This window comes from Nicotiana attenuata, unplaced genomic scaffold (genome assembly GCF_001879085.1).
Source record: "Nicotiana attenuata strain UT unplaced genomic scaffold, NIATTr2, whole genome shotgun sequence".
Classification (NCBI taxonomy): Eukaryota; Viridiplantae; Streptophyta; class Magnoliopsida; order Solanales; family Solanaceae; genus Nicotiana; species Nicotiana attenuata.
Window position 1 is genome coordinate 639887 of NW_017670438.1, and position 14430 is coordinate 654316.

Sequence of the window (14430 nt, forward strand, 5' to 3'; positions counted from 1 at the left end):
CGCCTTAGTTAAAAAATTTTCAATTGAGTGATTCAAATTCTCTTGAGTTTTGAGACTATTTAGCTCAAAAGTTAGCAATATACTTTGTAAGCTAGAAAACAATCGAAAATAAGAAAAGGGTAAATCGTAATCAAATATAATAAACCTAGAGATGCAAAGATGATATTATTGTTATAGATCTGGTATTGCAAAGTGATAATATGAACTTAACAAAATATGCTTGTTTGAGGTAGAGATAGAGAGAGAGACAGAAAATCAGAGAGTTGTATTAGATCCGAGACCCCCTTTTACAATGTGAAAGTCTCCTTTATATAATAAGAGACCTTCCTCGAAAGAATCAAAAAGTTACAAAGACAGGTGACGTCTCCCTAGTAAAGACACTGAGTCCTAAACGATGTCGCTTTCGTCCCCATGTTCGAGTCGTGCCCGCTACGTTAGTCGGCATGCACTCATTGGACGTACCCTCTGGCGTAGGGATGCTGACGATCAAATTTGACCCCATACAGTTCTGATTCATGATTAAATAAAAGAAGAAGAAAAAAAGGAAGAAATAAAAAGACTTTTATTCCTCAAGATTTCGTCACATAATTCCCATTCTCCACTCTATCCAATCAGAGTTCTCAAGAAAATGATAAATGCTCAAAGTCGCTTCACCAATTCTGCAGCGAGCTAAGTGAGAGTCGACCACATTTGGGCTTAAGAAATGGCGGTTGCATCATTACATACTCTTCTTTCATTTCTTTCACCTCTCGGCTCTCGTTCATTCCCCGACACCAGTTTACTTAGCTCCAATCCTTCTCTCGTCGGTTATCCTTTCACAGCCACCAATCGTCGCCGCCCATTCATTATCACCTTCTCTTACAGTAAGTTATTTCCGCTTCCTCTATCTTCGTTGCAAATTGAAAGTTTTTTTTTGATATATAACTTAAAAGTACTACTTAATTTAATATTCCTTTACTTGGGTATTTTGCAGAATCCAAAAAAGAACTCTCAGTTGATAAGAAAAGACAGTTACTTGAACAATACGGTCTTAATCCGGATGAGTTCTTATCTGAACCTTCTCCAAAGGTATGTTATTTAAACCTCTCTGGAAAAACAAATTGTTTCTTTTAAATAAATTAGGAAATGTGCCTGAATACACTGTAATTTTTATATTTCATATGGCTAACCTTAATCAGATGGAAGTTGAGTTTTAGTTAATTAGTTGATATTAATAGTAGTGTTTTCATTGGAGTTATAGACAAAAAAGAGAAGGGAACAATCCAAGACGGGAGGCGGAAAACAGGTCCTTCTAGAAGAACCTAGGGCGCCACGTGAGACACATAAATTGCTTCAGGTTTGTTTTGCAACTACATTTTAGCTACATCTTTGGCTGCTAATGGAGAATTCCTTTTTCTCCTGGTCTTTGTGTAATTTATAATTTGAAAAGACTATTTTGTGAGATAGTTGAGATGTGTATTGCTTTATGAAATGATATACATGTAATGAAAAGCTGCATTAGGAACTAGTCTTCTAGGCATACCTAGTGAGTTTAAGAAATTGCAAGTTCATTAGCGGAAAAACTCTTTGAGTTCTGCAGAGTTCTATGCGTGCATTTGTTGACAATTCAATCATATCTAGGATTCTACCACGTACTGGTTGTAATTCATTTTCCCTACTGTCTTTGCTCTGAGGAGGAGTTTTATTTTTCAGGTTGTTGGAGGGACAGCTCGAAGGAAGAAATTGCTCTCACCAAAGAGTATGGATGTGCGTCCCATGATGGAAGTCGTAAAAGCTGCTGCATTTGGCATTTTGCAAGTGAGATTCTTGTTAGCCCTTTACTGCAGTTCGTCTTTGAAGTAACGCAAGATATACCGTTTTAATGTTGTTAAATATTAATTGTTTTCCACTGTATAGGCAGCCGGTGGTTGCCCTACGTCTTTAAGGCCTGGCCGTTGGTTAGACCTCTATAGTGGGACAGGATCAGTTGGTATAGAAGCCGTCAGTCGAGGATGTTCTGAGGTTAGCATTAAAACAGTAACAATCCTTTTCAGGATCATATGCTCTATTTTATTTACTTATTACTAGTGAAACTTTTATTGTCTCCATATTTACTTAAAGTTAGCAGTTGATTTGTGGAGCTTTATATGTTATTTAGTCTTTATATGGCATTTTGCGCTCATAGCATTTGTGTATATTTCTGTTTGCAAATTTCTAGGTACATTTTGTTGAGATGGACCCTTGGGTTGTCTCAGATGTTCTGCGGCCAAATTTAGAATGGACTGGTTTCCTTGATGTCTCAGTCATACATACTGTCCGTGTTGAGAGCTTCTTGGAGCGGGCAGAAAATTTTCTTGGTAAGAGTTTCTCTTCCCGTCAATCTGTTGCCCCACAAGCGAACTAAGTTAGGGAATTACTAGTATCATGAATGAGTGATTCTGATTTAACTCTCAATTGGATCTCTCTCTCTCTCTCTCTCTCTCTCTCTCTCTCTCTCTCTCTCTCTCTCTTAAGAGGTTCATTGAATCTTTTATCTGATGTTTCCTTGTACATTTGTTGTACAAAGTAGAAGGTTATTACTCGCTATGAAAATGCAAAAAGAAGATTCGTTTACTCACCCTGAAAATGTATAAGATACAAATTTATTTGCTTTTCTTTTTTACTTGATTTTTGCTATCAAAAAAGGGAACACCTTGAACATTTTTACTGAAGTTAATTCGTAAAAGGTGTAGGCTATACTGATAACATTATATCACTTGTGGTATCTCTTTTCCTCGCACTAATGCATTTTTCAAGATCATTGCGTATGTCAACAGGTGGGCAGGTTGGAGGTGAGCCTTTGTTTCGTACTACCAGTAGGCTACCTCTAACTGTTACCATCAAGGGGGTTCCTTATCCCCTTGATGAGATAGATTTAGAAGGCATGGAAATACTAATTCCCAGATGTAGGACTGCATTGTAAATTTTGGATCTTGTTAGTCAAACAATCAGTAAAGGTAGTTGTGATCTGCATACTGCAACAATCATTTTGCAGTAACATTGTACAAGGAGGTCTTTGAATGGAACTTAACCAGATACCTAATATTGATTACCTGCAGTTGGTAATTTCATGGCGGAGAAGAGTAATAATAGAGGTTTGGGATGTTGGAGAATTGGGGGGGGGGGGGGTGTTACAGATGTGGTTGGTGCTTACCTTATCACATGCTTGGCCCCAGGCCAATTTAACCCACTTTCTGAAGGTTCGCTTGATATTGTAGTTGATTGTGGCAAGTCAATCCTTTATATCCTTTCTTCACCAATTCTGTACTTCCACAAAATTTGCAAGCAGTACAGTTTCTCTTCTCTTTCTCTTCACTTGCATGATCTTCTTTGTTATTTTGTCTGGCAGTGGTCAATAACTGAACAGTTAGTTACAATATTGAGGGAAAATGTGTTCCATAAACAAACCTCTAACTATGCAAGTTTTATGCTGCTCTTTCACTGAAATATAACAGTCAAAGATTTGTGTTTTTTTTAATGTTTTTTTAAAATTAATTTTCCAGGTGAAGGTGGGAGCTTTGATTATATTAGTGTTACGCCACCATATGCTGCCGTTGATTACAGTATATTAATGAATCAAATTTCAAAATCTTCAGTAGTGGGAGAGAATACATTTATAGTAAGTGTTGCAGTGATTGTGCTTTATTATCAAATGTGTTCGTTTTCTGTCCAGAAGTTTTTCTGTTGTTGGTTGTCAGCTTATTTTTGTGTATTCAGTTGGTGGAGTACCCCTTGAGAACTGACATGCTGGATTCATGCGGGTGTCTTGTTAAGGTATTGAGCTGTTCCCCTCCCTTTTTTATGAGATAAAGAGCAGTTCCAATTTGTCAGTATTAGGACAGCACTATCCCCTGCCCTGCTCGAGTGGATGTACTAAGACATTTCGTTATTGGATGTTATTATTAGAAATATAGCTGATTGCTTAATGCGTAGGCTGTGATTTTCCATTCTGTCATTAGTAAATGTGCTTGGATGGTGTTTTCATCTTAACAGAAACTTAAACGTTTTACAGAGCTAGCTGGATGTATTGTTCAATTATACACAGAGGAACTAATTCTCTCTCTTGTTACTTAATAATGCAGATATCTGACCGGCGGTTTGGTCGAACACATTTGGCAATATATGGACCAAAGTGGGCGCAGAAGAAGAAATATGTTGAGAAGACAAAGAGAAGGCAGGAAAAGCTGGATTTGTTAAGGGATGTGGAGATTTCGGCATCTTAAGTTTAACTACTGAGAATTGCATAACACATCTTATAGTCAACAGAGGGTGTAAAATGCTGTCAGAAATTTGATTGCCCCATTTCTCTCCATCTATTCACATGGTAATCTTGCTTTGGTGCTCCTTTGTCGTGATACATCATTAATGGTCCTCTTGCCACAGTTGTCTTTTGATCAATCAGATGGATCTTTAAACTGCAGGTCAATTGCTTCTTGGGGCATTTTGCATCCCTGGCTGCCCCCATTGGGATGACATACTTGACTCACTCATAATGAGCAGCCCGCAGCCGTATGTAAGAATGCATTACTGAGTTTTCTGCAGGGTTTTGCTAGTAAATGTAAATATATATTATCACCTATTTTACACACAATGGATCTTTTAAGTTATATCGATGTGCCATTCCCTGTTTATCCTTGCTTTGTCTACGTTATGATAATGAAAAACGCCAAAGAAATTTATTCTCAATCTTCAAAGCCTGAATCTGATCTCCCATGTATTTCGTCCAGCATTCTCTTTTCAACATCACATTCAACTTGTTTATGGAAATTTTCGTGTATTTTTTGAATAAGGTAGTATTAAAAAAAAAGCTGGAAAAGGAGCATGAGTGATGGTGATATCATTTCTTTTGTAAAGATAGGTCAAGAAAAGATGGAACTGTTATTTGAACGTTGGCGATGGACCACGTTATTTGGTACCTTGAGTTATATGAGAGGAAGCTTCTTTGTCCTACCTCTGATCTGAGAGTAAAGTATGTCAGTATTTAGGCTTATAGAGATTGGTTTCCTGTCAGGATTCAGTATGATCTGTTTCTTATGTAATGAAGCAGAATAAGTGGGATTAAATGCTTTGAATATTGAATATGGGTGTCTTAGGCATAACATGAATTGAATATACAGTCTGACACCCTCCTAAACCTGTGTTGAATGTTGGCATTCTATTTTGAAGTTTGGATGAGTGATAGCATCTTATTTTAAAATCTGGATGTCACTTCTAAGCTTCCAATGTACACTTTTTTATATCTCAGAAAATCTCTTTTTGCTTAAAAGCTTTAGATTCTATAGGGACCGCATTGTACTGGTCCTGACTGCGATTATAATATACTGAAGAACGTGCTTGCAGATAATGTCTCTTCTTATAGCAACTATTTTTCTCTTTAATGTTAGAGTAAAATGGACATTATTTCGTAAATAGACGGACTAAGGAGTGGATGATGTGTTTATTCCTTTTGCAGGCACTTCCTTTACAGATACGTGACTTCAAATACAAGTATATATTCAAGACTATTAATGATCAAATTAATTCTGGAAATAAAGATTTTTCTCTTCGATTTGCTCTGACGGGGATGTGGATGATTTTTAATCTAGTAGACGAATCTAGAAATTGAACTCGATGAGTTCAAGCTTTTAAGTTCAACCAAATACATTTAAAATTGAATTTTTATATTTGTTGAAACTGTTGTACCATTACGCACGCGCGCACACATATATTTTCAGTCGCCTCTGGATTCAACAGTATTCAGCCTTGGCTGTGTTGCATGAACGCTGCACCCGATATTTTCCATATAACGTATATATTTTTGTATAAAAATTATTAAATTTCAATAAATATTAAATAGGCAATACATATAGGTCAAATTTATCAAGTTTAAATTTTAAATCTGCCTCTATGCATTGACGAATATAAGGAAAGAGTTGTCGGAAAAAAAATCAATATGAAAAATAATTGGACATCTTTACTTTCTTATAGACTGTTCTCAACGGAACCTATCCCAATGCTTCTCTCCCCTTTTACCCCACATCTTCAACTGTCCCCAACCTTTTGTTGCTTTTCGACATAACGAACTTTAACTTTTCCATGCTATATATATTAATCTTATGGCAAACTATAGTACTCCATGAAAGCGCATTCCAACAACAGAATACAATTGCATACTATTTGTAGTTTCTGTTTACATAATACCAGAGAAACAATCCACTATCCTTGTTCAGCTGATCCACAAATGGGCATTCAAGATCAGAGTGCGAAGTAGGAGTTGCAGAGTTATGGGTGGTGATGGTGCAACCAGCAGTTTTTTGAAGGGTTTCTTGAGAGCTGTTCTTTTACTTAGTTTTCTATGTTCTGTATCTGCTGAGATTTTAGTGAAACAAAGAGCCAAAACTGTCACCAAAGCAGTTACAGGGACAACAAGCAATCATTTAGATGTTGGGAGGACAACAACAGAAACTGAAAGGCATTTTCTTCGAAGGAATACCAATCTCAATTATGTCAGCAAAAGAAGAGTATGGAGCGAAGCTGATCCCATACACAACAGGTATTTTTATGTTTAACATTCCAACTTCAATACTCATGAGCAAGAGTCTTGAATACGCATATACTTCTATAGGTAACAAGTTATAAATGGTTTTTATACTCCATATTTATAAATGGTTTTCAGGGAAGCTGGAAAGTACATGGAAACACGCATTCGTGCTTGAGCTTAGGGGCAAAGTAAGAGGCTTGACAACAGTGGCGAAACCAGAAATTTCCGCAAGGGCGTTCAAACTTGAAAGAAGTGAAAAAAATTCCCCCAAAAGGGTGTTCAGTATATGTTATACACCTCTAAAACCAAATATATTATCTATATATACAGTGTAATTTTTCGACGAAGGGTGGTCAATTGACCATCTTTCGGATAATGTAGCTTCGCCGCTGCTTGACAACTACTATTGCAAAGAGTTTCGCCAATCAACAAGATTTTTTTTGCTTGGAAACTCTCATTGTGCATTACACATCTTGAGTACTAAGCACCATCTGTTTGTAGAGAAGCAAATTACAATCAAGTGAATGAAAATTTCAGCTACCAAATCAAATTCAAGAGGGCAAATAGCCTTTGAAACGCCCAATTGATTTCCAGTTTATCCAAAATCATTTCGGATCAGAAACATAACATCCGCATTAGGAACTAAAGATACTAATCAACAATGTCATCCAAGACTAATCAGAAGGGTTAATTGCCAATAACCTTGCCTAGGTTGCATCCCCATTGGATAAATTAATATCAATGTAAAGGCAGATATTTTACCAAACCAATCCATTCTGGAATATACATGGCCTGTATAGGCATTGCATCACTTTCCTTACTTTCACATTTCTGTCAGAATCTTATGCTTTTTCGCTTACTAAAGGGGAAAAGAAGAATCCTCTTTTCATCAAACCTCCAAAAAACAAACATGCAGAAATTATCAAATAGCGTCAACCTAGAGCAATCATCGACAAATTTTGAAGCTAAGGCAGCATAATCTTTACTCTTGTTTGGCTTAAGATTCACATCTGAAAAAGGAATTTAGATATTCTATAATTTGATATACAAACGATAAACGATTGCAAGGGACCTGCTGAATATATGAAGAACAAAGGGGAATGCTCTGACCTTAAAAGGCCAATGCCCAAGTCAGTTGCAAAAATCTAAGTTAGTTGTATTACAGATTTCGAGCAACTATGTGACAGGTTTTGCTCAGTGTCTTGTTAATGCATAACTATCAGCTAAGGGAAGACAGAACATAAGAAACCAATAACACTTGCTATCTCTACAATAAATTTCAAGCAGAAGACTTACAAAATAATTTGTCATTTCACAGTATAATACAGCAATATTCGTGGTAGTCCTTTACAGAACCATATGTATCGTTCCTGATTCCACTTGCACCTAAGGGAAGTGAAGAACTTACCGTAGGATATAGTTGTGTTCACCAGATGTGAAACATTTCGTAATGCTTTTCTATTCATGCATCAAATGGAACTGCTGATATCTTGTTTGTTAAATAGTAAAGGAAATTCGTCAAACTGTTCAGAGAAACCTCGTTCCTCAGCCATGGTCTTTAGCGATTCATAAACTTGATACATAGACCACCTCTCTTTGGGCCGAGAAATTACACAATTGCCAGCAATTTTTAGGAATTGCGCAATCTCTTCATCATGGCCTTTCCCACATATGTGCTTATCAATTGCATCTTTAATCCGATCAGAAACAGAGAGCTGATTTACCCAGTCGACCAAATTTCCCTTAAAACCTTCATCAGCAGCAGTGATTTCTAGAGGTCTTTGCCCCGTAGCCAACTCCAAAAGCACAACTCCAAAGCTGTAGGCATCCCCTTTCAGCGAAGCCACCATTGTACTTGAATATTCCGGAGCAACATAGCCAAATTCACCCAACTCTACATTCATAAAACTAGTCTCTTTTGCATCTGAAGGTGTCATCAGCCTCGCCAATCCAAAATCCATTATTCTAGCATCAAAATCTTCGTCAAGAAAAATAACGTTAGAACATATCTTTTGGTGCAAGATTGGAGGGTTGCAACCATGATGTAGCCAAGCAAGGCCTCTCGCAGCTCCCAAACCAATCCTAAACCTAGTCGGCCAATCCAACACACTTGCGTTCCCATTCAAGAATGAATACAAAGTACCATTTGAAAGGTGCTTATAAACCAAGAGTTTTTCCTCTTCAACAACACAAAACCCCAAAAGTGGCACCAAATTAGGATGCCTAACCTGTCCTAACCTATTCATCTCCATCCGAAACTGCTTCTCGCTCAGCTTGCAAGTCTTAAGCCGTTTAATAGCAAGTGCAGAACTATCACGTAAAACAGCTCTAAATGTAGTCCCTGTCCTAGTCGAGTTTATCACACTTTTCATACTAAAATTATTTGTGGCAGCCAACAAGTCCGCTAACTTAACCTTCACAAGAGGTTTCTGAAACAACATAACCTGAGTGAGCCTATGACCCCTCAACTTCTCAGCCCACCCATCCGAATCATCTCTCCCTAACCCATAACCCGTCTTCCTCCTCCTCTTCCCCGCCTTCGTAAAATACCAATACCAACCCCCAAAACCCAACAACATAGATGCAGCAGCTCCAAAAACACCGGCAACAATAATAATAGCTAAATTTTTCTTACTTAATCCGCCACATTTCCCTAAAGGTCCACCACAAAGTCCATCATTACCTCCGAAATCAAACGAATTAGCTGAATTGAAAGCTGCTGGAATCCTACCAGAAAGATCATTGTTTGCTACAGAAAATGTCTTAAGCCTACTTAAACTAGAAAACTGGGGTGGTATATTCCCACTAAGCTTATTATCATTAATCATCAATTTATTCAAGTATGAACAACTAACAAGATCAGCTGGAATAGAACCAGTAAATTCATTGTTTGACAAATCAAGAGTTACTAAAAAGGGCAGCCAAGTACAAATATCAGAAGGAATTGAACCAGAAAGTCTATTACCAGAAAGATCAAGATTTTGTAAGCTTTTACAATACTGTAAAGAATCTGGGATTTTACTACCTCCGAGGTTCATATCACGAAGTTGGAGGGTTATGAGTCGATTTTCACGGTCGTTCCAACAAGAAGCACCAACAAATTTGCAGATAAACCCCACTGTGGAATTTGCGAAATTCCATGATTTTAAGTTGCCTTTTGGATCTGTTAAGGAATTCTTAACTCCTTGTAAGCACTTTATATCATCTTCAGCTACAGCTGAATGAAGGGGTTGAAATACAAGAAATAATAAAATCAACATAAACAATCTGAAAAGAGTCATCTTGAGATTTCAACTAGTGTGTTTGAGGATTTTTATTACATGAGAAATGGGTAAGAGGAAATGTGAGAAAAGGAAAACAGAGGCATTGACTCGAATGATGAAGTGGAACCTTGGAATTATGCATTTGGGAATTTGTAAAGTTTATTTATTGCTATTATTACTCAATGTTAGTATTAATGGAGTGGAGTCTTCGGAGAGGATGTAATATATATGTCCCACGTTATTTCGCACTTTCTGTTTTTATTTCTGTTTCGGAGTGAGAATAACACTTTATATGTCTAAAGTGTTAACATACCCGAATTTAGAATTTTAAGGATGACTCTTTTGTCTCATTTGTTTGGTTATAAATAATATCTTAGTATTTGTGCCGGTGCACATATTAGATGATCATGAGTAACCAATCCTCTCTATAACAATTTCGTTTATGTTAATATTTTTTCGCTTTTATAAATAGTTACTATACACTTATAACAATATTTGGTGTTTAAATATTTTTGATTGCTATAGATAAAAATTATCCAAAATCAATTATTTTTCCTTTTTTAGTATTACATATAAAAGATAAGAAAATTATTCAATTTAAAATCTCAAAATATATGCATATTTCTCTAGTTAAATATTGAAGAAAGTTAATACAGTATTAATAAATTTATAATTAAACATAGAAAGATTTAAATTCTAAGGCACATATTTTAAAGCTACTTGAAAAAATAAATTCTTTCAAGATTGACCGAAGAACTTTTAAATCTTATGTCTTATGCAAGATATAAACTTTGTTCAATGAACAAAGATTGTGTGCATATTTTCACGATTTTTATTAGTCTTAAATATTCTATACGGCTGTTAAAGAGGGGTAATTGTACAAAGAGTGTTCTGCTATAAATATGTTGTTGTTGTTGTTTTAGATAAAAAGCTATTATAGAGACATAAAATATAACTTAAAAAATCAGTTATGAGTAAAACTTAATTTTTATAGTAAATGATTGTTATATAAAAATGTTGTTATAGACAGGTCTGACTAAACCTGTCAAATGAGCCGGGCTGACCCGATTTCGAATCGGCCCTGACCGATTTCAGACCGGACCGGCCCGATGGTAAAGGGGTCGGGCAGGGTTGGGTTTGGAGGAAATGTAGTGAAGGGAAAGGAGAAGAGAGAAAAAGAGGCATTGGCTTGAATGATGAAGTGGAACCTTGGAATTATGCATTTGGGAATTTGTAAAGTTTGTTTATTGCTATTATTACTCATGTTATTAGTATTAATGGAATGGAGTCATTGGAGAGGATAGTAATAGGTAGCACCCACGTTATTTCCCATTTTTTATTTTTATTTCTATTTTGAGGTTGGGAATTTATCAGACTTTATATGGCTAAGTATTGACGCATCCGGATTCAGAATTTTAAGGATGCGGATAAAACTTACACTACATTCATGACTCTTTTGTCTCATTTGTTTAGCTATAAATATGACAGGTAAAATCAAGCTCATGGTGCACCCGACCTCCGGCAAGATAAGCCAGGCTCGAGACATGATGACAAGGGGCCGACATCGAGGCGAAAGTCTCGATGAATCGGAATCCGAGGGCACGACGCCTGCCCCCTAGTATATCGGGGTCGTAGTTCCGGATTGGTCTTGACCTCGAACGACTTCGAGGAACATTATCGGACGATCAAGCACAGCCAGCGGAAGGCCAAAATATCTGTGACCGGCCGAATATCACGGCAGAGATCTCGGCACGTATCGATAAGGAGCCGACAATCAGTTAATCAGAAGATTTTTTACCTTTTATAGAGTTGTACCTAAGGTAGAACTCCCCTACTATATAAAGGGGGTCTGATAATTCATGAAACACATTGTATCAGGCATTTCAAAGCATTATATTATTATTTTCTCTGTTATTTAGCTTTTTCCTCTTGTTCATCAGTGCTGGGTATAGTGAGCCCGGATCGAGGGTTAATATTACACCAAGGCTAAAACTATCTAATCCAATTTATTGCTTTGTGTCAAATTAATCTGCGTATCCTTAAAACCACTTACAAATTCAATTGTTATCCGATTTTGAGGGTAAATAGTTTGGCACCCATCGTAGGACTAAGGATAATAGTGGCTATTTGATACAAAACTTCTATAACACACCTTGTTTTACACTTGTTCTTTGGAGTATCTTTGATTTCAGGTTAAAATTTGAAATGTCGAACTCCCAAGCTGCCCCTCTAAACGTGATGGAATCAACTTGAGGGTGATCTTTGAAATGTTACAAGCTCAATAGGAGGCAATAGCACAACTCCAGAACCAAAGCCGCGCCCCGAGCAGGATTGAGCCTGAGCCGTCCCGGGAAGTCACCTACAGAAATGAACCGATCACGGAGAGACCAAATGAAAGTGAATCCGGGACCAACCGCGAGATCATAAAAATGCTCGAGGAGCTTACAAAACGGGTAGAATCGGGAGAGAAGAAAATCAAAGCCAATGACTAAAGAGTAGAAACCTACAATTCAGGGATCGATCAATTACCAAGAGCACCAACGATATTAAAAGGCCTGGATTCCAAGACATTTGTTCAAAAACCTTTCCTTCGGAGCGCAGCTCCGAAGCCTATCTCTAAGAAGTTTCGCATGCCCGAGATTCCTAAGTACAACGGAACAACATACCCAAATAACCATGTGACCTCCTACACTTGCGCCATCAAAGGGAATGACGAGATCGAGTCTGTCCTGCTGAAAAAGTTCGGGAAAACTCTGTCAAAGGGAGCTATGATATGGTATCACAACCTACCTCCAAATTCTATTGACTCTTTTGCTATGCTTGCAGATTCCTTCATGAAACCACAAGCCGGGCTATCAAGGTAGGTACCAAGAAGTCAGAACTTTTCGTAAAATAGAGGGACTTGCCTCCAGCCGCGGACGATTGGGTCGTTCAAGCCTTCACCCAGGGACTCAATGTTCGAAGCTCGTTGGTTTCACAACAGTTGAAACAAAATCTGGTAGAATATCCGGCTGTTACTTGGGCCGACGTACATAACCGGTATCAATCAAAAATTAGGGTTGAAGATGATCAACTTAGGGCCCCTTCCGGGTCCGTTTATCCTGTTAGAGCCGTCGATAGAGTCAAGATAAACATTGATTGTGAACCGAGATCAAGCAGGGATCGTCACCAACCATACAACAGGGACCGAAGAGGTACGAATCTAGGTGAAACCCCGTGAGAAATGAAAGGAGGAGTGATCGAGGTCAGGACAACTGGGACTCATGAGCAAAAATAGTTTTGACAGGCCCATCGGGCTTAAGGAAGTAGCAAGGCTTTCGGAGTACAACTTTAACGTCGTCGCCGCCGCCATCGTATCTGCCATTGGATGCATCAAAGACACCAAATAGCCTCGACCTCTACGGACCGATCCAACCCAAAGGGATCCTAATCTAATGTGCAAATATTATGGCACTCACAGCCACAAAACAGAGGATTGCCGGTAATTAAGAGATGAAGTAGCCCGACTATTCATTAACGGACATCTCAACTCGTGGTGAACCAGGTCACCGGGACTTACCAAATCAAGGAGCAGAGGTTACAAAAATACCGGTCAGAAATTCACAGGTTAATAACCGAGTTCGGCGAGTGCCGCCTCGAACAAGTTCCGAGAGCACGGAACGTTTAAGCAGACGGCCTAGCGAAACTAGCCGCAGCCACTAAGAACTTCAACAAAGAAAGCGTGGTCACCCTCCTCCATTCAGCCATTGATCACACTGAGGTACTCTCTTTAAACTTGACTTGGGACTGGCGCAACCAGTTTGTATCCTATATGCAGGATGGAACAGTCCCACTCGACAAAAAAGAAGCCAAGAAGCTCCGCGTACAGGCAGCCCGGTATTGCCTGATAAACCAAGAGCTCTACAAAAAGACGTTTGGCAGACCCCTAGCCAAATGTCTAGGGCCGCAACAAACGCGACCAGTGCTCGAAGAAGTACACGAAGGTCATTATGGTGCCCATACAGGTAACCGCGCCCTCGTGCGCTGCATAATACGAGCTGGCTATTATTGGCCCACTATGAAGAAAGACGCAGCGGAATATGTTCGTCGATGCGAACAATGCTAGAAGTATGCCCCCATGATACACCAACCAGGAGAACCACTTCACTCGGTCACTTCCCTATGGCCCTTCATCAAATGGGGAATGGACATAGTCGGTCCCCTACCAGCGGGACGAGGAAAGGTACGATTTCTGTTAGTTTTAACTGACTATTTTTCCAAGTGGGTGGAAGCAGGAGCGTACTCCCAAATACGCGAACAAGAAGTCATCGCCTTCATATGGAAGAATATCATCTGCCGTTTCGGCATCCCCAAGGAAATCAGCTGCGACAACGGACGGCAATTCATCGGCCAGAAGACAACAGAATTCTTCGACAAATGGCGTATCAAGCGGATACTATCCACGCCATATCACCCCGCCGCCAACGACCAAGCAGAGTCTTCCAATAAAACAATACTGAACATACTAAAGAAGAAACTCGAGGAAGCCAAAGGGCTATGGCCCGAGCTACTACCGAAAGTGTTATGGGCATACCGAACCACGCCTAAATCCTCCACAGGGGAAACGCCGTACTCACTGGTCTACGGAAC

General features: G+C 38.6%; 2 protein-coding genes across 3 annotated transcripts; one reads left to right on the forward strand and one right to left on the reverse strand.

Moving 5' to 3' along the window:
* The first annotated feature begins 576 nt into the window (after positions 1 to 576).
* On the forward strand, positions 577 to 5702 carry LOC109239424 (putative rRNA methyltransferase YlbH). Of its 2 annotated transcripts, XM_019405990.1 has the most exons (11): positions 577 to 863; positions 974 to 1068; positions 1241 to 1336; positions 1693 to 1797; positions 1897 to 2001; positions 2198 to 2336; positions 3522 to 3637; positions 3736 to 3792; positions 4101 to 4342; positions 4440 to 4531; positions 5471 to 5702. In XM_019405990.1, the coding sequence occupies exons 1-9, from the start codon at positions 704 to 706 to the stop codon at positions 4239 to 4241; spliced, it is 1014 nt and encodes a 337-aa protein (XP_019261535.1). In that variant the 5' UTR covers positions 577 to 703; the 3' UTR covers positions 4242 to 4342; positions 4440 to 4531; positions 5471 to 5702. The 2 variants fall into 2 exon arrangements, with proteins under 2 accessions (XP_019261535.1, XP_019261534.1); XM_019405989.1 differs by lacking the exon at positions 5471 to 5702 and having other exon boundaries at positions 4440 to 4704.
* Positions 5703 to 7622: 1920 nt separating this feature from the next.
* LOC109239422 (inactive LRR receptor-like serine/threonine-protein kinase BIR2) lies at positions 7623 to 10023 on the reverse strand. Its single transcript, XM_019405988.1, has one exon. The coding sequence runs from the start codon at positions 9817 to 9819 to the stop codon at positions 8008 to 8010; it is 1812 nt and encodes a 603-aa protein (XP_019261533.1). The 5' UTR covers positions 9820 to 10023; the 3' UTR covers positions 7623 to 8007.
* Between the last annotated feature and the right edge of the window lie 4407 nt (positions 10024 to 14430).